Below are 23518 nucleotides of genomic sequence, written 5' to 3' on the forward strand. Positions count from 1 at the left end.
TGGTGAAACTGCCTGAATTTGTTGGGCACAGGTGAGGCTGCATTGATTGGCATTGGTGAAGTGGTGAAATTGGTGAAGCATCCCTTACAGTCACACACAGACACCAAAACACAAAATGCATCCCTTACACACACAAAAACCTCTGGTGTGGTCTGGTCCCCTCATTAAAAAGGTGGGGTGTACATGGGCAGGGCAATGGGGTTGGGATCGGGGGTTGAGCCGGGGGGCGGCAAAATTAGGTTTCGCCTAGGGTGTCAAAAATCCTTGCACCAGCCCTGGTTGGAGATTACCTGGAGGACCTCAACCTCTTTAGGCAGATATAATGCTGGACATATATGCCATCTATATATTTTGCATGGCTTGAGTTCCGTTTTTAAGTTTCTCTCTGAATTCTTTCTTCCTCTGCAGAATCGGGATAATTGGAAACCCTTCAGATGGTTACTATGGAAAAACCATCTCCATGTCTATTTCCAACTTCTGGGCAGAGGTCACCATTTCAGAAAGCAAGAAGCTGGTAAGGACATTTTAAATAAATATTCAGTACTAAGATGTTATTGGGAGGGGACAGCAATCTTTGTGGTTATCTAAAATACTTCTGGAAGATGCAAGAAGAAATCCGACACGTTTCACATGTGATCTGTGTCCCCTTCTTCGGGACAGATTAACAAACATTATTGATTGTAAAAGTTATATGAGGTGGAATAAAATGCAGTAACATGAATTAAATCTGTGTAATATTACATATTATAATACAATATAAATGAATCCATAATAAAAGTTATTATAATAAAAAAATTATAAATATTATTTTTATTTGGTTATATTTTTCCTTCCCTGGTCATCGACATGCTAGTACAACTTTTAAAATAAAACTTTTTGGTTTTCAATACACCCAGTGAGATCCTCACTGGATCTCTGTGCGTCTCTATGTGATACAGGTATTTCATGGCTGGTAGGAGGGGCAAGCCTCGGTACTCCTCTTAAGCCTTGTACACTTGATTGGATTTTCCGCCGGGAATTGTCTGATGACAGACTGTTGGCAGAAAATCAGATCGTTTATACAATCTCAGACAATCGTTATCGGATTTTCCGCAGACAAATGTTGGATAGCAGGCTTATAAATTTTCCGCGGACAAATGTCTTTTTTCAGAACTTCCGATCGTGTGTGCACAGGTCCATCTGGCAAACATATTTTCAAAGGCTTTTTTTTCCTAGTGACCAAAAAGTGCATTCTATGCATCCAAAAATATAAAAAATATACCAAATCAAATCATTATTCAACCAAAAAAATTAAATAAAAGTCTCATGCATGTGTCCTGCTTCTTAATATCAACAATGCTAAGAGTTGGTGAATGCAGGGGTCTGTCATCCAGAGATAATTCCGAAAATCATGTGGATTATTCTCCTGGAGCTCCCGCAGCAAAGGCATATGACATAATTGGTCATGATTAATAAAGCAGCCAATTTTCAGTCCAAAAAATCCTCCTCCTCCTGTTCCTTGACTGGACTTTGGTCAAAGCAATAACTCCAAGGCCAATAATAAATAACACGTTATCTCCTATGATTCCACAACATGTCTGGTTGATGAACGGCCATTCAGAAACAAACAGAAAAGCACGAAATGAAAAACGAGAAACGAAAAGTGCAAATCAACACTCCCTGAACTTCTGCTAACACGAAATTAGCAGGAGCAGCGCAAAGGGTGGAGCCTGACAATTGAACTTCCTCTTTATTGGCTCGTAGTACATCTAGTATGTCACTACATTTGAGTTTGTTGGCCGACAATTGTGTACTGTTTGTATGCAAGACAAAATCCAGGCACATGCCCTTTGGACAAAAGTCTGCCGCTTTGTCTGTGGAAAATCCGATCGTGTGTACAAGGTTTAAGAGCCCTTAGTCGTGATACAGGTAGTGAGCTGGCTCTTGTGAGGTGTTATGCAAATATCAGAATACCTTGATGGGTGGATGTCAGTCTGGAGGAGTGGGCATTTCTAAGCAAACTGTAGGAGACTGCCCTAGGTAAAAAAAACACCCACATATGATGCTGAGCCTCCATGACTATAAGAATTAAAATTCAGTGAATGAAAGGGATGGGCAAGGGACAGTCATGCTAGATTGGGCAGGGCTAGATGGTTTCCCATAGTAAGTGACTTGCTATGGGGGTAGATGCCAAAGAGGAGGATCCGAGATCGCCAGCGTGGGACACCAGAAGAGGAGGTTCAGGGTTCAGAACATTTAAGTATAAACCTGTTTGTTTTTTTTATGTAAAAAAAAAAAAAAAAGACTTTAGAATCACTTTAACCATATCCTGATTTTTTACTTTAAAGTGGTTGTAAACCTCCGAAATGAACTATGAACAAAGCATATCTCTCTATAGCGGGTACTTGCCTCTGTTAAGCGCACTAAGGGGGTTATTTACGAAAAGGCAAATCCACTGTGCACTGCAAGTGCACTTGAAAGCGCAGTCGCTCTAAATCTAAGGGGTAGATCTGAAATGAGTGGAAGCTCTGCTGATTTTATTATCCAATCATGTGCAAGCTAAAATGCTGTTTTTTATTTTCCTTGCATGTCCCCCTCGGATCTACAGTGACTTTACTTCCAAGTGCACTTTACTTCCAAAGTTGACAGGGGAGGGAACTCAAGCTGTTTGACAGCCTCAGCTCTGTTCCTGTGAGCTGATTGGAAGAGAGAGGGGTATCCCTTCATTCCAATCAGCTGTCAGAGCTCTCCTCACTAAGCTCTGCAGAGTGTAACTTCATCTTTCTTCCCCCTTTTTCATGAACTCTCAGACAAGCTTTATAATTCAGCAGTTTGAACAGATGTACAGTGCCTTGAAAAAGTATTCATACCCCTTGAAATTTTCCAAATTTTTTCATGTTACAGCCAAAAACGTAAATGTATCTTATTGGGATTTTATATGATAGACCAACACAAAGTGGCACATAGTTGCATAGTAGGGATGAGCCGAACACCCCCCGGTTCGGTTCACATCAGAACTTTCGAACGGACCGCAAATTCATACGAACGTTGGAACCCCATTGAAGTCTATGGGACTCAAACGTTCGAAATAAAAAGTGCTAATTTTAATGGCTAATATGCAAGATACTGTCCTAAAAAGGGTTTGGGGACCTGGCTCCTGCCCCAGGGGACATGGGTCAATGCCTAAAATGTTTTTAAAAATGGCCGTTTTGGCGGGAGCACTGATTTTAATGACAATTAAAGTGAAAAAAAAAGTGAAATATTCCTTTAAATATTGTGCCTGGGGGGTGTCTATAGTATGCCTGTGAAGTGCCACGTGTTTCCCGTGTTTAGAACAGTTCCTGTACAAAATGACATTTAACGGAAAAAAAGTCATTTCAAACTGCTTGCGTTTTTAATGTAATATCTGGTTCTGGCAATATGGATGAAAATCATTGAGAAAAATGGCATGGGTAGCCCCCCCTGCCCATTACCAGCCCCTTTGGGTCTTATACGGATATTAAGGGGAACCCCGTACCCATATTAAAAAAAGGAAAGACGTGGGGCCCCCAGGCCCTATATGCTCAGAACAGCAGTATACAGGCGGTGCAAACAAGACAGGGACTGTGTAGATTTGTTGTGTTAAGTAGAATCTGTTTGTAATTTTGAACTGGTACATTTTTAAAGTGTAGCGCCAGTCAAAAAATCTATTTTTAAGCTTTTTGGAAAACATAGGGAACGGTTATCACCCCTGTATAATTTGTTTTGCCGTCCGTCTTTTTTCTTCTCACTTCCTGTTGTCTCCTTCCGTTTGCAAGTAGGAGATGTTTGTAAGTTGGATGTTTGAAAGTAGGGGCCTGCCTTATATGCTCTGCAGAAATGGCGGAACAAGGTGTTGGTGTTGCCACAACATTGTAAGCCCTCAAAGTGACTCTTGGTGGGCGCTGGAGCGCCCTGCTGTGAAAGATTATATCAAGAATTGTAATTACATGCCATTGTTGAACAGTGGTAGAAAAATTGGGCCTTTGGTGGTTGTGGTGCTGGTGCCACAACATTATAAGTCCTCACAGTTACTCTCAGTGGGCACAGGAACGGGCCCTGCTGTGAAATATTATATCAAGAATTGTAATTACATGCCCCTGTTAAACAGGGGCCCGAAAAATTGGGCCTTAAGCACTGGTGCTGGTGCCACGACACTGCAACCTCTCCCATATACTCTAGTTTTAGTGCAGGAATGAGCCCTGCTGCAAAGCATTGCATCAAAAATTGTAATTAAATGCCCCTGTTAAACAGGGGCTGATGGCATCACCCAGAACCAAAAATGTTCTTCCAACATATCAGCAGAGGAGGAAAAGGATAGACAATCAACATAATAGGACAGTCACTCAGCATCAGCATAGGCAGTCTTGAAGGGATGTGATATTTCAAAAAAAAATTATTCGGTTACATCAGCTTCAGGTACTTGGTAGCTGTGGGTGATCCAAGACTGATTCATCTTTATGAAGGTCAGTCAATCAACCGAGTCGATGGACAGGCGCACCCTGTGATCGGTAACAAAGCCACCAGCAGCACTGAAGGTGCGTTCCGAAAGAACGCTGGATGCAGGACAGGCCAGTAGCTCAATTGCATACTCTGCAAGCTCTGGCCAGTGATCCATCCTCAAGACCCAGTAAGCCAGAGGATTTTCGGTGGGAAAGGTGTCCAAGTCTGACCTTGCCCCTAGGTAGTCCTGCACCATGTAAATCAGACCCTGGCGATGGTTGCTGGAACCGATCATACCTGGGGGCTGCGGACTAAAAAATTGTCTGAACGCATTGGTCAGACGGCAACCTTCTCCACCGCTCCTTCTTACCGATGCCTCAGTAACACGTTGTCCAGGACCAGGAGTTTGTAACCTCCTAGTCTCTGGGAACGCGTTGCACAGACCTTTCTGCAAGGCCTCCCGGAGATGTCTCATCCTCTGCTCCCTCTGCGATGGCAAGATAAGGTCAGCAACCTTACCCTTGTACCGTGGATCAAGGAGAGTGGCCAGCCAGTAATGGTCCCTCTCCTTGATCCAAAGAATACGAGGATCCTTCCGCAGGCTTTACAGGATCAGGGAGGCCATGCAGCGTAGGTTAGCTGAGGCATTTGGTCCGGAGTCCTCTGGGTCACTAAGGACAACATGATCCGCAGCTACCTCCTCCCAGCCACGTACAAGTCCACGGGTTTCTTGGGACTGTAAATCATCCCTACAAGTCTGCTGCTGCTGATGCTGAGTGCCAGCCTCCACCTCCATGCTGACACAATCATCCACATCCTCCTCCTCCTCCTCCTCTTCCTGTGTGATGGGTGGCACAGCAGGAACACTGTCTGGATAAAGGGGGCCTTGAGAGGCAAGGAAGTCCTCCTCTTCCTGCCTCTGTTCTGCCTCAAGTGCCCTGTCCATTATTCCACGCAGCGTATGCTCCAAGAGGTGGACAAGAGGTACAGTGTCACTGATGCATGCACTGTCACTGCTCACCATCCTTGTGGCCTCCTCAAACGGTGACAGGACAGTGCATGCATCCCTGATCATGCCCCTGGCGTGGTGAGAAAAAACCGAGCTCCCCTGACCCTGTCCTGGTGCCGTAGTCGCACAGGTACTCATTGATGGCCCTCTGCTACGTGTGCAGCCGCTGCAGCATGGCCAACGTTGAGTTCCACCTGGTGGGCATGTCACATATAAGGTGGTCTTGGGCAGGTTCAACTCCTTTTGGAGCTCAGCCAGCCGACCACAGGCATTAAATGATCGGCGGAAATGCACACAGACTTTCCTGGCCTGCTTCAGGACATCCTGTAAGCCCTGGTACCTGCCCAAGTACCGCTGCACCACCAAGTTAAGGACGTGAGCCACACAGGGCACATGGGTCAGTTGTCCCTGTCGGAGGGCGGAGAGGAGGTTGGTGCCATTGTCGCAAACCACCAATCCTGGCTTAAGCTGGCGTGGCATCAACCACCTCTCGACCTGCCCCTGAAGAGCTGACAAAATATCTGAGAAAAAAGGAAGAGGAAATCTGCGCTACAGTGTATACTTAACGAAAATGTGTGATGCAGCAATTCTAATATATACCCAAAGTGAAATATACATAAAAAACAAAGAAAAAGAAGAGAACTGCGCAATCCCTAATACTTCTATTAGGATGTAAACCACTCTACCTTAAAGAAGTGTATCTTGTGATCTATTATTCTAACACACCAAACTAATGACTAAATAAACCATAAGGCATTACTTATAACTAAATACAGTAAACATATATATTGCCCCTCATAGGTTATGAACCAAAAGGAAAAAATGTACAATTCTAAGTCAGCGATTCAAAAACAAGAAACATATAAAGTAGAATCAAACAGTACTGAAAATGTATGTGATAACATAAAGTCCATTAAAAGTCCAACTGGAGAAACACCCTGTGTAGAAGGGATCTATTCAATCGTAAAACTTTTCAATCAACGTGAAGTAAAACCAGGTGCACCTCCACCAGACAAGTAATAATAGCCCCTTACCAGACGTCCCGGTAGGGAGCGCTTAATCACAAAATGGGTCTGAAGATGGATCAAACTTGAGCCCTCCAAATGGAACACTTTTACGTAGGGCAGGTTAGGAGATACGCCAGTCATAAACCATCCAGCAGGGGAAAACGCTGTTTGAAGCGGGACTCAGATGTGTAGCATTGTAGGATCAAGGAAGGTTCACCATAGGGAGGAAAAGATGCTCCAAATAGTGTAAAATCATTTATTAAAACAAAAATATAAAACAAGAGATGCAATTACAAACATGAAAGAACATCGGGCATATCATCAAACTGGGCAAGCGTCGGCCGATCGCGAACACCAATCGATATCCCTTCTGGTACCAGTTCACATGAGGCAAGTCAGCGTGTCACGCCACCCAACGCGTTTCGTGAAAAATTCACGTCGTCTGGGGTATGGGTGACACGCCATATTGCCTCCATTATATAGTGAATGTTGGAACAAGCCACCTCCTCCGTTGTGTGAGAGCCTGTTTCACTTCCGGGGTCAAAGGACCAGGCCTCACTCTCATATCCAATAGAGTGCGAGCCTATTTCACTTCCGGGATCAAAGAACCAGGCCTCACTCTCATATCCAATAGAGTGCAAGGTCAGAGAGCCAAGGCGGCGGAAATGATCCATGCAATCACCCGCCCCTCCCTGTTTACGACTGTAAAACGACGCTCCTTACAACGGCGTGAAAACACGCCGTACGTAACGAGCGGATGACGCCACATCGTACGTCACGAGCGGATGACAACACGTCGTACGTAGCGAGCGGATGGACGGCGCACATCACCCACTACAAGGAAGTATGTGCGCTCCATCTGATGCCAAGTCTCGCTTTCAATACAATGTACGTAACGAGCGGATGACAACACACCGTACGTAGCGGGCGGATGGGCGGCGCACATCACCTCCTGCAGGGAAGTGTGTGCGTTTCATCTGGTGCCAAGTCTCGCTTTCAATACAGTGTAGTCGTGGCTCCAGACCTCCATAGCAAATAAATCTTCCTCCATATCACGAAGGAGGAAGAATAAAGAATTATATATATATATATATACCTCAAATAAAATAAAATTAAAATAAAATTAAAAAGGGAGGAGGGGACTAGTCCAACCACAAAATTAAAAATTATTAACTAACACTTAATAATCAAAAATGGATAAAACATACAAGGCACTTTGTAATACATGGCTAACTCAATATGTGATTAACCACTTCAGCTCCGGACCAATAAACACCTTAAGGACCAGAGGTCTTTTTGCAATTTCGCACTGCGCTGCTTTAACTGGTAATTGCGCGGTCATGCAATATTGCACCCAAACGAAATTTGCGTCCTTTTCTTCCCACAAATAGAGCTTTCTTTTGATGGTATTTGATTGCCTCTGCGATTTTTTTTTTTTGCAATATAAATGGAAAAAGAGCGAAAATTTTGAAAAAAAAAAGATATTTTCTTCTTTTTGTTATAAGAAAAATCGAATAAACTAAATTTTAGTCATACATTGAGGGCAAAATTTATTCAGCCACATGTCTTTAGTAAAAAAAATGTCAATAAGCGTATATTTTTTGGTTTGCGCAAAAGTTATAGCGTCTACAAACTAGAGTACATTTTCTGGAATTTACACAGCTTTTAATTTATGACTGCCGATCTCATTTCTTGAGGTGCTAAAATGGCAGGGCAGTACAAATCCCCCCCAAATGACCCCATTTTGGAAAGTAGACACCCCAAGGAAATTGCTGATGGGTATGTTGAGCCCATTGAATATTTATTTTTTTTGTCCTAAGGGATTGAATAATGACAAAAAAAAAAAAAAAAAAATTTTTTTACAAAAAGTTGTCACTAAATGATATATTGCTCACACATGCCATGGTTATATGTGAAATGACACCCCAAAATACATTCTGCTGCTTCTCCCGAGTACGGGGATACCACATGTGTGGGACTTTTTGGGAGTCTAGTCGCGCACGGCACCCCGAAAACCAATCACCACCTTCAGGATTTCTAAGGGTGCAAATTTTTGATTTAACTCCTCACTACCTATCACAGTTTCGAAGGCCATAAAATGCCAAAATAGCACAAAACCCCCCCAAATGACCCCATTTTGGAAAGTAGACACCCCAAGCTATTTACTGAGAGGCATGTTGAGTCCATGGAATATTTTATATTTTGCCAAAAGTTGCGGGAATATTACAAACTTTTTTTTTTTTGCACAAAGTTGTCACTAAATGATATATTGCTCACACATGCTATGGGCAGAAGTCAAATTACACCCCAAAATAAATTCTGCTGCTTCTCCCGAGTACGGGGATACCACATGTGGGGGACTTTTTGGGAGCCTAGTTAACTAGCTACCTAGCGACACTAGCGACACTGATGCAGCGTTCAGAAAAATTATCGCTTAGTGACATTGGCAAAAGGGGGTGAAAGGGTTAACTAGCGGAAATCAGGGGGTTAAAACCATTATTGGGTAGTATATCGGGGTACCTAGCGCTATAAAAACCTGGCGGTGAACCTAAAAAAATAACTAGCTACCTAGCGACTGTAGCGACACTAATGCAGCGATCAGAAAAACGATCGCTTAGTGACACTGGCAAAAGGGGGTGAAAGGGTTAACTAGCGGCAATCAGGGGGTTAAAAACATTATTGGGTAGTATATCGGGGTACCTAGCGATATAAAAACCTGGCGGTGAACCTAAAAAAATAACTAGCTACCTAGCGACACATGCAGCGATCAGAAAAATGATCGCTTAGTGACACTGGCAAAAGGGGGTGAAAGGGTTAACTAGCGGCAATCAGGGGGTTAAAAACATTATTGGGTAGTATATCGGGGTACCTAGCGCTATAAAAACCTGGCGGTGAACCTAAAAAAATAACTAGCTACCTAGCGACTGTAGCGACACTAATGCAGCGATCAGAAAAACGATCGCTTAGTGACACTGGCAAAAGGGGGTGAAAGGGTTAACTAGCGGCAATCAGGGGGTTAAAAACATTATTGGGTAGTATATCGGGGTACCTAGCGATATAAAAACCTGGCGGTGAACCTAAAAAAATAACTAGCTACCTAGCGACACTAGCGACACATGCAGCGATCAGAAAAATGATCGCTTAGTGACACTGGCAAAAGGGGGTGAAAGGGTTAACTCTAGGGGCAATCAGGGGGTTAAATCTTTATTGGGGGGTGATAGGGGGCTACCCTGGACCTAACACTAACTGTCCTGACAGTTTTTACTGTCACAACTGACACTGAATGCATTGATCAGTAAAGAAATGATCAATGCAATCAGTGACACTGTGACTGGGGGGGGAGGGGGGGCGGATCGGGGGGCGATCGGGGGGGGGATCGGGGGGGGGGTTTGTGTGCCTGTGTGTACCTACATGTCAGTGTAGTGTTCGTGCAGACTTACTTTTACTCTTCTCCTCGTAGTCCGGTCAAAAAGACCGCCCCGAGGAGAATGACATCACTTCCTCCTTCCTGTGTAAACAATACACAGGGGAGGAAGCTTCTCATTGGCCAGGAGCGATCCAGAGGGGGTGGCCGAAAACCAACGGCCATCCCCTCATCACGGAGCGCTCCTGGACCGAATCGGACCGCCGTAACCAGCGGGAGGGGGTCCGATCGGACCCCCCACCCGCTGGAAGGCAATCACGTAGATGTACGTGATTGTGCCTGCCTGTGCCATTGTGCTGACGTACAATGGCAATACGGCGGTCCTCAAGTGGTTAAACACTTCATAATATTAAGATAGCGGTATTAACTAAGCTACAAAGTTCACCCACAGCAAAAAGTGAAAGGGGCATACACAACTGTATTATGTAGAACTCAATACATTATGAGAAAAAAGATGAGAAAAAAGATATTTCTCTCTCAAAATGGAAAGAATGGGAGCTTACAAGAAAAACCATCAAACGCTACATTGAGGTAGAAAAATCCACAAATATCCAGATCCCACAATGTCTGATGGAAAAAGTCATAAATGCTTTACGTCTGTGCCTAGAACACTGGCAGGAACAACACGTTAAGCATTATTAATAAACGCATTAACGTCTGTATCTGTGTTCATACCGTAAGGGGTGTAAGTTTTTAGTCTATGGATCCACGACATCTCCAGCCGTGAGATCTCTCTGACCAGAGCTCCCCCCCTCCAGTGGGGTTTGTACTTATCAATCCCCATGTACAAGGTGTTAGACGGATCCCTTCCATGTTTCTCGTCATAATGTCTAGAAAGGGGATGTTTGTCAAAACCCCGTTTAATGTTGGCGATATGCTCATTCAATCTGACCTTGAGGGCTCTCTTAGTTCTCCCCACGTACTGAAGCCCACAAGGACATTGGATGAGATAAACCACTGCTTCTGACGAGCATGTGATGAACGGCTCCACTATATACCTTCTCTGGGTGCTGGTGGAGACGAATTCAAGGATTTTAGAGTTTTTGTTCTTATTGTAGGAGCACACCTGACAATTCCTACACCTATAGAACCCTTTGATGTTCTGAAAGAAGCATCTGTCCTTCACAGGGGGGTTCTGTACACTAGGAGCAATCATATTGCCTAGTGAAGAGACTCCTTTAAAAATTACTCTAGGGACTTCCGGTAGGATAGTTCCAAGAGTTTGGTCATTGGTCAAAATATGCCAGTGTCTACGGATCAGCTGTTTAACCTTCTGATGTTGCATCGAGAAGGTAGTAACGAAGGGTAATAAAGACTGATTGGCATCGGCCTCACTCTCCCTATCTGCCAGCAAGGTAGATCTGTCTCTCTCCCGTACTTTTGTATAAGCCTCGGTCAACAGGTCTGCCGCGTAGCCTTTCTCCGAAAACCGCTGAGATAGTAACTTGGCTTGCTCATCAAACTTGTTGGTGTCAGAACAGTTTCTCCTTATGCGTAGGTACTGTCCCAAAGGGACCAACCTTAACCAGGAGTCCAAGTGACAGCTGCCCATAGGAATATAGGAATTCCTATCTGTGGATTTGAAGAAGGTGGAGGTGACAAAACTCTCACTATTAACCTTGATGTTTAAATCTAGAAAGTTCACACCTTCCTGGCTGGCTTCATAGCTAAATTTGATGCCTCTCGAGTTGTTATTTAGCCCTTCCATAAAAGCATGGAGTTCATGTTCGTCACCATCCCACAGGAGGAGGACGTCATCAATATATCGTGCCCACAGCACTATCTCCGGTCGTCTGGGAGAATCGATGACATCCTCCTCCCATTTGGCCATAAATAAGTTAGCCAAACTGGGGGCATATTTGGCCCCCATGGCAACCCCTTTGTCTTGACGATAAAACTGGTTGTCGAACCAAAAATAATTGTGCTTGGCTGCAAAATCTAAAAGGGCCAAAATGAAATCAATCTGGATCTGTGTTAAACCAGAGTCTCGCTCCAAATAAACCCTGGCGGCTTCAAAACCCAATTCATGGGGAATAATGGTGTAAAGTGATGTGACGTCGGCTGTCACGAGCCATAAGCCTGGGGTTGGTTTGTAGGAGTTTAACATATTAAGGATTTGCTTGGTATCCCTCACGTATGATGGGATTTTCTTCACAAGTGGCTGAAGAAAAAAGTCTATATACCTGCCCACCCTGGACGTCACCGAGTCTATACCGCTAACAATAGGGCGACCAGGGGGGCAGGTAGTACTCTTATGTAGCTTCGGGAGATAATAGATAACTGGGGTTCTGGGGGCCATAGGTATAAGGAAAGATTTTTCCTTGTCCGTAAGGATCCCTCTACGGAAGCCCTCATCTACAATCCCTGTTAATTCCTTTTTGTATTTAATCACTGGATCCCTGCTAAGCAGGGAATAAGTCTCCCTGTCATCAGTAATGCGATGCAACTCTTTGAGATAGTCGCACCTGTCCAGGATGGCAATGCCGCCCCCTTTATCTGCAGGTCTGATGACAAGGGACTTATTGTTGCAGAGGGAATCCAAACCCTTCTGCAGATCACCCCGAAGTTTGCATTTCTTTACTTTCATCCCATCCAAATCCTTAAGTACTAGATCCCTAAAGACTTTGATACTAGGAGCCAGTGTCCCTGGGGGATTGAAAAGGGATGCATTGGCAAGGCCGGAATGTTGAAAGACCGGACTCGACCTATTATTCTCCTGAATGGGGTTACCCAACATGTACCACTTGATGTTTAATCTGCGTACAAACTTGTGTATGTCCATGTAGGTCTGAAATTTGCTCAGACATCTTGGTGGAGCAAATTTCAGACCCTTATCCAAAAGCCATTTTTCGGGGTCAGAAAGTGCCTGGGTGCTGAGATTAAAAATACCCTCCCCTAATGCCTTTTTCGTTTTAGCTGCTTGTATCCGCCTCCCCCCTCTGACTCCCCTCTTGGTTCTATAGGCCTTTTTAGGCCTCTGTGGTCCCTGGGAAAATCCCACCCACGATTATTGATGGAGTCATGACTGGGTTGGGAGGGCCTAAACACTGCACTTTGATCTACCCTCCGTGATCCAATCGGGTATGGTGCTTGCTGGGGATTATCCTCTCTCTGGCTCCCCATGTATGGGGCTTCAAAGTCTGCCAACGGGAAGAAACGGTTTTGAGTTGGAACTTCCCAAGGTTGATTTCTCCTATTGGAGTATACCGACCTCTCTTGGTCAAACCCTTGAATGGAGTCCCATACTGGATAACTGCCAGGTCCTTGAGTTAGGGTAGGTCTCTGATGACCTCCCTGATATGGGCCCTTATTGTACTTTTTCTTGTTTTTGTTATTGTATCTCCCATTTACGGGTCCCCTCCCCGGGGAAGCCCACGGGGGTCTTGGAGATGCCAGAGACAAAGAGGTATTACCTCGTAGCTGCCATGGACCTGTGCCCGAATGGGCCTGATTGCTCGGTGTGACTCTGACTCCCTCTCTGAGCCCAAGTGTGGCTCCTGTCCCCCAAACAAACCAGCGCAAGCACGGCATAGCATCGTTTTGCCTGTGTACTTGCGTAGCCCCTTGAACGCCTACGGAGCACTGCTGGTTCTGAGGACAGAGCACTGGAAGAGGCCATGGAGGAATAAGAAGAGGAGGGGGTGGAGGAGAGAGGTGTGTCACAACCAATAGTAGCATTTTGGAGGCGTGGTGGCGGAACAACCTCCAACACTACTGCACCTTGTCCTGCATCCTTCCCATCTGCCAGAAGAGTGACCCAATAGGCCGTGAAAGACAGGCAACGTCCCTATCCATGCCTGCTGGACCATGAGTCAGCGGTAATATGCACCTTACCGCTGACCGCCCTGTCCAGTGAGGCAAGGACATTGCCTACCACATGCCGGTAGAGAGCCGGAATCTCCTTCCGTGAGAAAAAGTGGCGTTTGGGGACCTGCCACTGAGGAACCGCACATTGTACAAACTCACGGAAGGGGGCCGAGTCTACCAACTGAAAAGGCAGCAGTTGAAGTGCTAGCAATTTAGCCATGCTTTCATTCAACCGCTGGGCATGTGGATGGCTGGGAGTGAACTTCTTTTGACGGTCCAGCAGCTGGGGCAGGGAAATTTGCCTGCTATAATCGGACGTGGGTGTACTGGTAGCAGAGTGCCCGGAAGCACTTGGCTGTGACACACCTAATTCTACACCTTCATTCCTCTCAGAGCAGGTTTCAGAGAGGACTGAAGGTCTAGAGGGGTTGGAGATCCCAGCTGATGAGGAGCAAGGAGAGGTCCGCTTTGTTCTTTGGTGTGGGTCTTTGAGGTACGCTTGCCAACGAGCTGCATGGCAGGTCAACATATGTCTGGTCAAGCATGTGGTGCCCAAGCGGCTGATGTTTTGGCCACACGAGATACGCTTGAGACATATGTTGCAAATAGCAGCGGTGCGATCTGATGCACTCGTCTCAAAAAAGGCCCACACCAAAGAACTTTTAGAATAACGTGCAGAGGCAGCGCCCTGCACAGGCGGAGCTCTGCGGTGTGATTCAGTCGGTGTGCTGCACCTAAGCTGGCCCCCGGATGGCATCCTGCCTCGTTGGACAGGTGCCTCCTCCTCCTATCTCCTACTAGGGCACTCACGTGGAGTCAGTGCCCTCATCATCCCCTCCCTCTTCATCGCTGGAGCAAACGTGGAAGTATGCTGCAGCTTGTGGAACATGACTGCCAGATTGCTGTCCTTCTTGAGCATCCCCTCTCTCTGCGCTCAGGCTACTGCCTTCCTCTAGCTGAGTATCACCATCAGAGCCTACAAAACACTGGGCATCCTCCTGGAGCATGTACCCAACACTGTGCTCAAAGAGTTCAGGGGACTCCTCAGGAGGACGTGGTGGGTCTAGGGAAGGAGTCACTGATGATGACATTGAGACGAGGGAAGACGATGGGTTGGCAGCTGCTTTGCTAGTACCCTGAGCCTGGGTGAGAGAGGATGAGGAGGATGAAGAGGGCTTGGTCATCCACTCTACCAAGTCTTCGGCATGATGCGGCTCAACACGTCCAGCTGCCGAAATGGACGACAAGCGTGTCCCATGGCCACGTGCTGATGATGACGATGCACCGCGTCCACGACCAGCACTGTTGTCTGTAGACACAGAGCCTGCTTGCCCTCATTTATCGGCTCGTGCCTGTCTGCCTTTCCTTGTTGGCCTTCCAGACATGGTAATGGCCTGAAGGGAGATGGGAAAACCAGCAATTGGGTAGTGTATATTGTGCTGGAGGCACACAACACCCACTAACTCCTGCAGATGCCTTTATTATAGAACAGGAATTAAAGGGTAAATACTGGTGTATACTGTGCTGTGCTTGAGGCACACAACACCAACTAACTCCTGCAGATGGCAGATGGCTCAATTAGAGAAGAGCTATATAGGTGGATATAATGGTGTATAGTGCGGTCAGGGCACCCAGACAACACGCACAATTTCCTACAACTGACTGCAAGCTCTATTACAGAAGAGCAATATAGCTAGCTATATAGGTGGATATAATGGTGTATAGTGCGCTCAGGGCACGCAGACAACACGCACAATCTCCTACAACTGACTGTAAGCTCTATTACAGAAGAGCAATATAGCTAGCTATATAGGTGGATATAATGGTGTATAGTGCGCTCAGGGCACGCAGACAACACGCACAATCTCCTACAACTGACTGTAAGCTCTATTACAGAAGAGCAATATAGCTAGCTATATAGGTGGATATAATGGTGTGTAGTGCGCTCAGGGCACGCAGACAACACGCACAATCTCCTACAACTGACTGCAAGCTCTGTTACAGAAGAGAATATAGCTATATAGGTGGATATTATGGTGTATACTGCAGTCAGGGCACGCAGACAACACCCACAAACTCCTGCAGATTGCTAAAAGCTCAATTACAGAAGAGCAAAAAACGCAAAATCGTCCGATAACAAACGGTGTATACTGTGTTGAAGGTACACAGAGAACACCCACTAACTCCTACAGACGCCAACACACTACACAAGGCCGCCGCGCTGGCGGCCTTGTATAGTGTGGGGCATGTACTACACAGCCTAAGCTATGATTGGTTCTGCCTGTGGCCAATCATGGCTCTCCTCGCTGCCGGCGCTGTGATTGACCAAGCATGCGGGGTCACAGTGCATGCTTGGCCAATCATGAGCCAGCAATGCACTGCTATGGCGTAGTGCATTGTGGGCCGTGACACCACACGAATTTGGCGCAAACGGCCCATAACGTTTGGTATTCACCGAACGTGCGAACAGCCGATGTTCGAGTCGAACGTATGTTCGACTCGAACACGAAGCTCATCCCTATTGCATAGTAATCGAGGTTGAAAAAAAGTCCATCAATTCCAACCTATGTGTGTGATTTTATAACGGTATTACATAATTGTGAAGTGGAAGGAATTTTTTTACAAATAAATATTCAAAAAGTGTAGCGTGCATTTGTATTCAGTGTGTAATTTAATCTCAGTATATATACAGTTGGTCTGTGAAGCCCTCATAGGTTTGTTAGAGAACCTTACTGAACAAACAGCATCATGAAGGCCAGTGAACACATCAGACAGGTCAGAGATAAAGTTGTGGAGAAGTTTAAAGCAAGGTTGGGTTATAAAAAAATATCCAAAGCTTTGAACATCTCACGGAGCACTGTTCAATCCATAATCTGAAAATGGAAAGAGTATGGTGTTTGAAACGAATGGATTTTGTTGTAATTGTTGTAAGTCTGTTGGGCCGGAACTCCGTCGGAAAGACCATCAGAGTTTATTGTGATGGAAAGTCCGGTTGGGTGTATGCGGAATTAGTCTGCAAAAGACCTGAGACTAGGGCACTGTATAAATTCTGGACTTTGAATGGATGTAGAGAAGAGAAGGCCCCAGATAAACAGGTACTACTTATGTAGGAGGATTTGTTTCATCTCTGTGAATCACCTAAGACCAGTCCTTTTTACTGGGTACATGTAAAGGTTTACAACCACTTTAAGTTTTTAATGAGTTATTTTTAAATGTTGCATGACAAGTCAACTTTAATAATTACTTTATCTGAAATATATTACATATCATTTGTCTTAATGCAGCATATTTATGATTTACTACTGTAGTTTGTGAATTTTTACTCAAAGATCTTTAAAACGTTTATTTTCCTGGATCAGGTTTTGGTTCCTCACCCGCTAAATGACCCAACAGAGTTTGGAAGTTTGCTGGACCTGTTTTACATAAGCCGGAAAGAAGGGTGAGGATTACTTTGCCTTAAAGGGAATAGATAAGGTTTTTACAGTTTTTTTTTTCCAGTGCTAAAAGTAAATACTGTATTGTATTGTTTTTTTTTTTTTTTGCATTAAAATTTAAAAAAGCGTATTTTTTTTTTCCCCAAAAAAAGTTGTGTTTGAGAAACCAGTGGGTCCTAAGACTCGCTGGCCACATCCCGATTGGCTGAGAAGAGAAGCAGGAAGACAATAGCTAATATTAATTTGCTATTGTCACACAACTTTTTTGAAGCCAATTAGAGCCTCAGGCTCTATTCATATGCTTCAAAAAAACAAAAAGAAACCCCTGTTGAAATCCATTCTTTTGATGCCCTGCTTAAAGATTAGGGGACAGGCGCATGGATTAGAGGTGCGGTGCCCCTGCATCCCGTATGGACAGGCCGCCACTGCTGATAAGTCAAATCCAGCTTCTCAGTTAAAAGTGTTAAAAAAAAACAGACAGGTGTTCTAATCCTCACCTACTCTATTCAAAACTGGAAAAAAAAAGTTCTGCCTTTTTAGATGCAATTTTATAGCAACCACCAAAAGGAGTAATCTGATTTCCTGTTCCCACACCTTCCCTCAGGTACCTGGGAGGTCTGAGGCTTCTGCAGGCCACGTGCAAAAAGTTTTACCAGTACTGTTCGGAGAAGGGGTAAGTACACGGAATGTTTCCGGTTGTTGGCATTTTAGGGGTGAGCAGAGTTTGGACTTTTTATTTCTCCAATATTTTAGAAAACATTCAATGATTGTATTGAAATTCCACCATTTCAAGGAACTGTATTGGACTCAATGGGGAAGGCAAAATGAGAGGAATTCTCTGCACCTTTGGGACAAGTTGTCATATAAGGCATGGCAGTGATAATCCCTGGAATGGGGGAAGAGGTCAATATCAGACCAGGTGGGCTGCACTTGGGACTGGAGACCTGATCACCAAACCGATCTTTCCATCAACAATCCCTCCATAAGATTATAAGTGTGGATGTGATGTTAACAGCCCCAGCAGGCTCAGAGCTGTCACTCAATTGACCCTCTATACCCGGGGTCTTCAAACTACGGGCCTCCAGTTGTTCAGGAATCACAATTCCCATCATGCCTAGTCATGTCTGTGAATGTCAGAGTTTTACAATGCCTCATGGGATGTGTAGTTCCTCAACAGCTTGAGAGCCGTAGTTTGAAGATTCCTGCTCTATAGTATTCCCCTTCACTCCTTTAATAAAAGGTTGTGTACAGTGGTAGGGAGCTGGGCCAGCACAGACAGTAATTAGACACTGCTAGAAGAAAGGGAGGCTTGCCTGCAGGTGCGGGCATCATCCCGGTACTGATTTTTACGGCAATCGGCTTTCCAGCCAAAACAACCGATGTGGCTAAAAGCCGCTCGGCTGTTATGCCGGAGGAGCGGAAGGGGACGTCCCCCCTTCCCGCCTCCTCCTGCCGCTCTTACTGGGGCTCCCGTTTAATCGGGAGCACCGATGCACAATCCGATGCCTCTGGCGGCTGGGGAGGGACTGGAATGAAGCCTTAAGCGGCTTCATTCCAGTCTCCTTGACATAAACACGTAAGCGACGTCATGACGTCACTTCCGGTTTACTCCCAATGGCGCTGGATTTAAAAATATATACAGTATTCATACATTCCTTGTGACAGCAATAAAAGTGATCAAAATTGTTTTTTTTTTTTAAAAACAATTTATTCATTTTAAAATAAATAAGATTTTTTTTAAAGCCCCCCCCGTTCCAGCGAGCTCGCACAGCAAAGAAAACGAAGCATACGAAAGTCGCACCCGCATATGTAAACAGTGTTCAAATCACACATGTGAGGTATCGCCGCGATTGTCAGAGCAAGAGCAATAATTTTAGCACTAGACCTTCTCTGTAACTCTAACCTGGTAACCGGAAAAAAAATTTTAAGCGTCGCCTATTGAGATTTTTAGGTACCGTCGTTTGTCGTCATTCCACAAGTGCGTGCAATTATAAAGTGTGACATGTTTGGTATCTATTTACTCGGCATAACATTATCTTTCATGAATTTTAAAAAAACTATACCGTAAAATTAGCCTAATTTATTTGCATAATGTGAAAGTGTCCCTTTTCCCAAAAAGTTGCATTTAAAACACCGCTGTGCAAATACCGTGTGACATAACATATTGCAACAATCGCCGTTTTATTCTCTAGAGTCTCTGCTAAAAAAATATCTATAATGTTTGGGGGTTCCAAGTAATTTTCTAGCAAAAAATATGGATTTTAACTTGTAAACACCAAATGTCAAAAATAGGCTTAGTCACAAAAGGGTTATTGTTTAACCACTTAAAGACCAGCCGCCGCAGTTGTACTGTGGCAGGTTGGCTCTCCTGGGCAAAGCTCCGTCATTGTACGTCGCCTGTTTTAACACCTCTGGGGGCACGACGCCAGAGAATATTGCACATGGCTGGCGGACGTGATGTTTGCTGGCCACCCACGATCGCTCCTGAGAGAGACAGAATGGGTATCAGTCAATGTAAACAGACAGATCACCATTCTGTCAGGAGAGGAGAGACAGATCTGCTGCTCCTAGTGATTAGAAACATCGATCTTTCTCCTCCTCCAATCAGTCCCACCCCCCCACACAGTTAGAAACACCTCCCTAGGACAAACTTAACCCTTGATTGCCCCCTAGTGTTAACCCCTTCCCTGCCAGTGACATTTATACAGTAATGGTAATCAGTGGCTATTTTTGGCACTGATCGCTGTATAAATGTCAATGGTCCCAAAAAAGTGTCATAAATGTCCAATCTGTCGGCCGACCATTGCCATTTATACATCCCAAAAAAGTGTCATAAATGTCCAGTCTGTCTGCCGCAATGTCACAGCCCTGTTAAAAATCTCTAAACACCGCCATTACTAGTAAAAAATTAATTTTTTTTTTTTTAAATCAATCCCCTATTTTGCAGCCGCCATATCATTTTTGTGCAAACCAATCAATCTCTTATTGCGATTTATTTATTTATTTTTTATCAAAAATATGTAGAATACATATCGGCCTAAACCGATGAAGAAATTTAGTTTTTTTACTTTTTTGGGGGGGATATTTTTATTATAGAAAAAAGTAAAAAAAAAATATTTTTTTTTTTTCAAAATTGTCAGTTTTTTTTTGTTTATAGTGCAAAAAATAAACCGCAGGGGAGATCAGATACCACCAAACGAAATTTCTATTTGTGGGGAAAAAAGGACATGAATTTTGTTTGGGTACAAAATCGCACGACTGCGCAATAAAGCGTTGCAGTGCTGTATCGCAAAAAAAATGGCCTGGTCATTAAGGGGACAAATCCTTCCGGTCCTTAAGTGGTTAAAGTAGAATTCAAACACTTAAGTTGTCCATACATGGTTAGGAAATCATTTAAAAAAAAAAACTGTGGTATTTGACCTGTCAAACATGCATGCAATAACGCCATCATTCTATCTGAATTGTTACCCCAATAGTTGACCTATTATCTGTCATTAACAACATAAATGGTACATTTTTCATTGATCGGAAATTATGTAAATGGTAAATTTTTCATTGATCAGCGGAAAATATGTAAAGCTTTTTTGACCTTTGTGACCCATCCCATTCGCCAGTTGTATTTAAAAAATAAATCTTTCTTTTCGCTGCTTGTACTTCCTGGGTTATATTTTAACATGCACATGTGGTGTAGGTTTTTTTTCTTCAAACTGATTCTGATCGATTTAATACTGAGATTCTGAAAATTGAAAACATGAGGGTTCGTTTTTTTTTGCCAAAAAAATTAGCATTTCGAGAATCAAAATGACCTCACTAACATTTTAAAAGTCGAACGATCGAATATATCGAACACTTTCTCAAACAATTTTATAACCATGTATGGCCGCTCTTAAAGAGACAGTACACAGATAATGAGCAAAAGCGCAGAAAGGGAAAAGACAAATACAAAAAAAACACTAAATGGAATAAACTAAACTGCTCTATATAACAAACACACACACACACACACACACGTTACCAGTACGGTCACCAAATTTTGTGTTATTTTGCCGTTGGATAAATTTGTAGTTAGAGATGTGTTTGCACCGTGTGGCTTGTTTTCACCTGATTAGTGTTTGGTACCCTCTGATTGATGACGTCTTTATGATCTCTCCCCAGAATTGCTCTTTCCAAACAGAATTTTACCCTGAAGTACAATGTGAACATTCCACGGCAAGTGGTGAGTCGTGTCTTGGAACCCCTCACTGTGCTGGAAGGGGGAGTCTGGTGGCCATACACAGAACAATATTACAACATACAGTTGTATTAAATAGACCTATTGTCTGATCGGAAATATAATCCAAAGATTGAAAAGGTCATTCGATGTGCCATATACTTAACAATCATATTGAACTACTTAAATCTACTTTCCTACGTCCAGATTTTCAATCCAGGCTGATCAGAATCACATTGGTTGGTTTTGCTTGAAATAGATCGATTACACAATATGTGTAATGTCTATAATTTATAGATCTGATCTTGTTACTGGATTTTGTGAGGAATCATTCAATCAGATTATGTGTAGGGCCACCATTAAGTGATATTCACTGCTGGTTCATTCCTGGCTCGTTTTTCACCCACCTTTGTGTTTTCCAGCTCCTCCTGTTACTTAAAATTATATATAAATCCGGCACAGCCCCAAGCCCCTCCTAATGGGCACAGCAGGTATGCAGACCTAGGAGCTCAGCACAGGGATAGTGGGAACCCCTTATAATGGGCACAGTAGGTATACAGACCTAGGAGCTCAGCACAGGGATAGTGGGAACCCTTTATAATGGGCACAGTAGGTATGCAGACCTAGGAGCTCAGCACAGGGATGGTGGGAACCCCTTATAATGGGCACAGTAGGTATGCAGACCTAGGAGCTCAGCACAGGGATGGGGGAAACCCCTCATAATGGGCACAGTAGGTATGCAGACCTAGGAGCTCAGCACAGGGATGGTGAGAACCCCTTATAATGGGCACAGCAGGTGTAGAGACCCAGGAGCTCAGCATAGGGATGGGGGAGACCCCTCATTATGGGCACAGCAGGTGTACAGACCCAGGAACTCAGCACAGGGTTGGGGGAACCCCTCATAATGGGCATATGATATATATATATATATATTATATAATCATGGAGAGCCGGTGATCTGACGAGAAAGGTCCCTCCATCGGATAGTGTCCGCTCTATAGTGCGCAGTACGGAGGACAAAGGAGACGCCAAAAGTCTCCGAAGATGAACAGCTGATTATCAGCTCTACACGGCACCTGTGCACTTAATACAAAATTTTGTCACACGCTCCCGATGTTGTAAGACAGCACTTTGTAAGAGGGCCCCTCGCGGGCTCGCTTCACTCGCCACGCTTCAGGCACAATATTCTAACTCTATGTCCACTTGGATGGTGGGGCTTGAACTTGGACTCAGGGCAGAATAAGTGCACAATTGCCGTGTAGAGCTGACGATCAGCTGTTCATCTTCGGAGACTTTTGGCGTCTCCTTTGTTCTCCGTACTGCGCAAGTGCAGTATAGGGAGGACACTGTTCAATGGGGGACAATTCTCGACAGGACACCGGGCCACTGCACAACATTATCAACTCACTCCAAGCCTGATAGGATATTTATTGTTACCTCAACAAGGACACCATCAGAATCATTCAGGATTATACTCCATGGTGCATGGGTTGTGTGCTGTATTAATATCTAGGCAATCTCTAGTTTGCAAAATTGTTTCAAAGCCTGCGTGCTGCAAATTCTATATCTCTAACCACAGTTGCACACTGCTCAGCGCTTCAGGATGAGATGTGCTTTAAGTGAGTAGAAACTACCTAAACACTAAAGCAACAAATGATAGCTGCTGCTTTTTTATAACATAATATCATAGAAAATATATAAATAGTTCAAATCCTGAAATCAAGAGTCCACTTATCATAGAGAAAAAGTTCAAATCCTTGCAAAATTGTTTAACTAGTGCTTGTCTGGTGGTTTCCTTTTTTAATCAATATGTAATAGAAATTATTTTTATCTAAAACATTGATTACCTCAGTGCCTATAAAGTCCAGTACCAATTTCTCCATTATTATCTCCAGTTAAAGGGACGTGGCATATACAGTATCTCACAAAAGTGAGTACACCCCTCACATTTTTGTAAATATTTTATTCTATCTTTTCATATGACAACACTGAAGAAATGACACTTTGCTACAATGTAAAGTAGTGAGTGTACAGCTTGTGTAACAGTGTAAATATGTTGTCCCCTCCAAATAACTCAGCACACAGCCATTAATGTCTAAACCGCTGGCAACAAAAGTGAATACACCCCTAAGTGAAAATGTCCAAATGATGGGGGGAGCCCTTCATAATGGGCACAGCAGGTGTACA

General features: G+C 44.1%; 1 protein-coding gene across 2 annotated transcripts in view; it reads left to right on the top strand.

Moving 5' to 3' along the window:
* Positions 1–23518, top strand: part of LOC143934296 (uncharacterized) — a 93923-nt gene that overhangs the window by 45953 nt on the left and 24452 nt on the right. For both annotated transcript variants that reach the window (XM_077457761.1, XM_077457762.1), the window contains exons 11-14: positions 409–514; positions 17047–17126; positions 17726–17794; positions 21277–21337. In XM_077457761.1, coding sequence (XP_077313887.1) covers positions 409–514; positions 17047–17126; positions 17726–17794; positions 21277–21337 — 316 coding nt within the window. The remainder of the gene's footprint in view (positions 1–408; positions 515–17046; positions 17127–17725; positions 17795–21276; positions 21338–23518) is intronic.

This window comes from Lithobates pipiens, unplaced genomic scaffold (genome assembly GCF_037356315.1).
Source record: "Lithobates pipiens isolate NorthernLeopardFrog02 unplaced genomic scaffold, aLitPip1_a1.2 Scaffold_27, whole genome shotgun sequence".
Classification (NCBI taxonomy): Eukaryota; Metazoa; Chordata; class Amphibia; order Anura; family Ranidae; genus Lithobates; species Lithobates pipiens.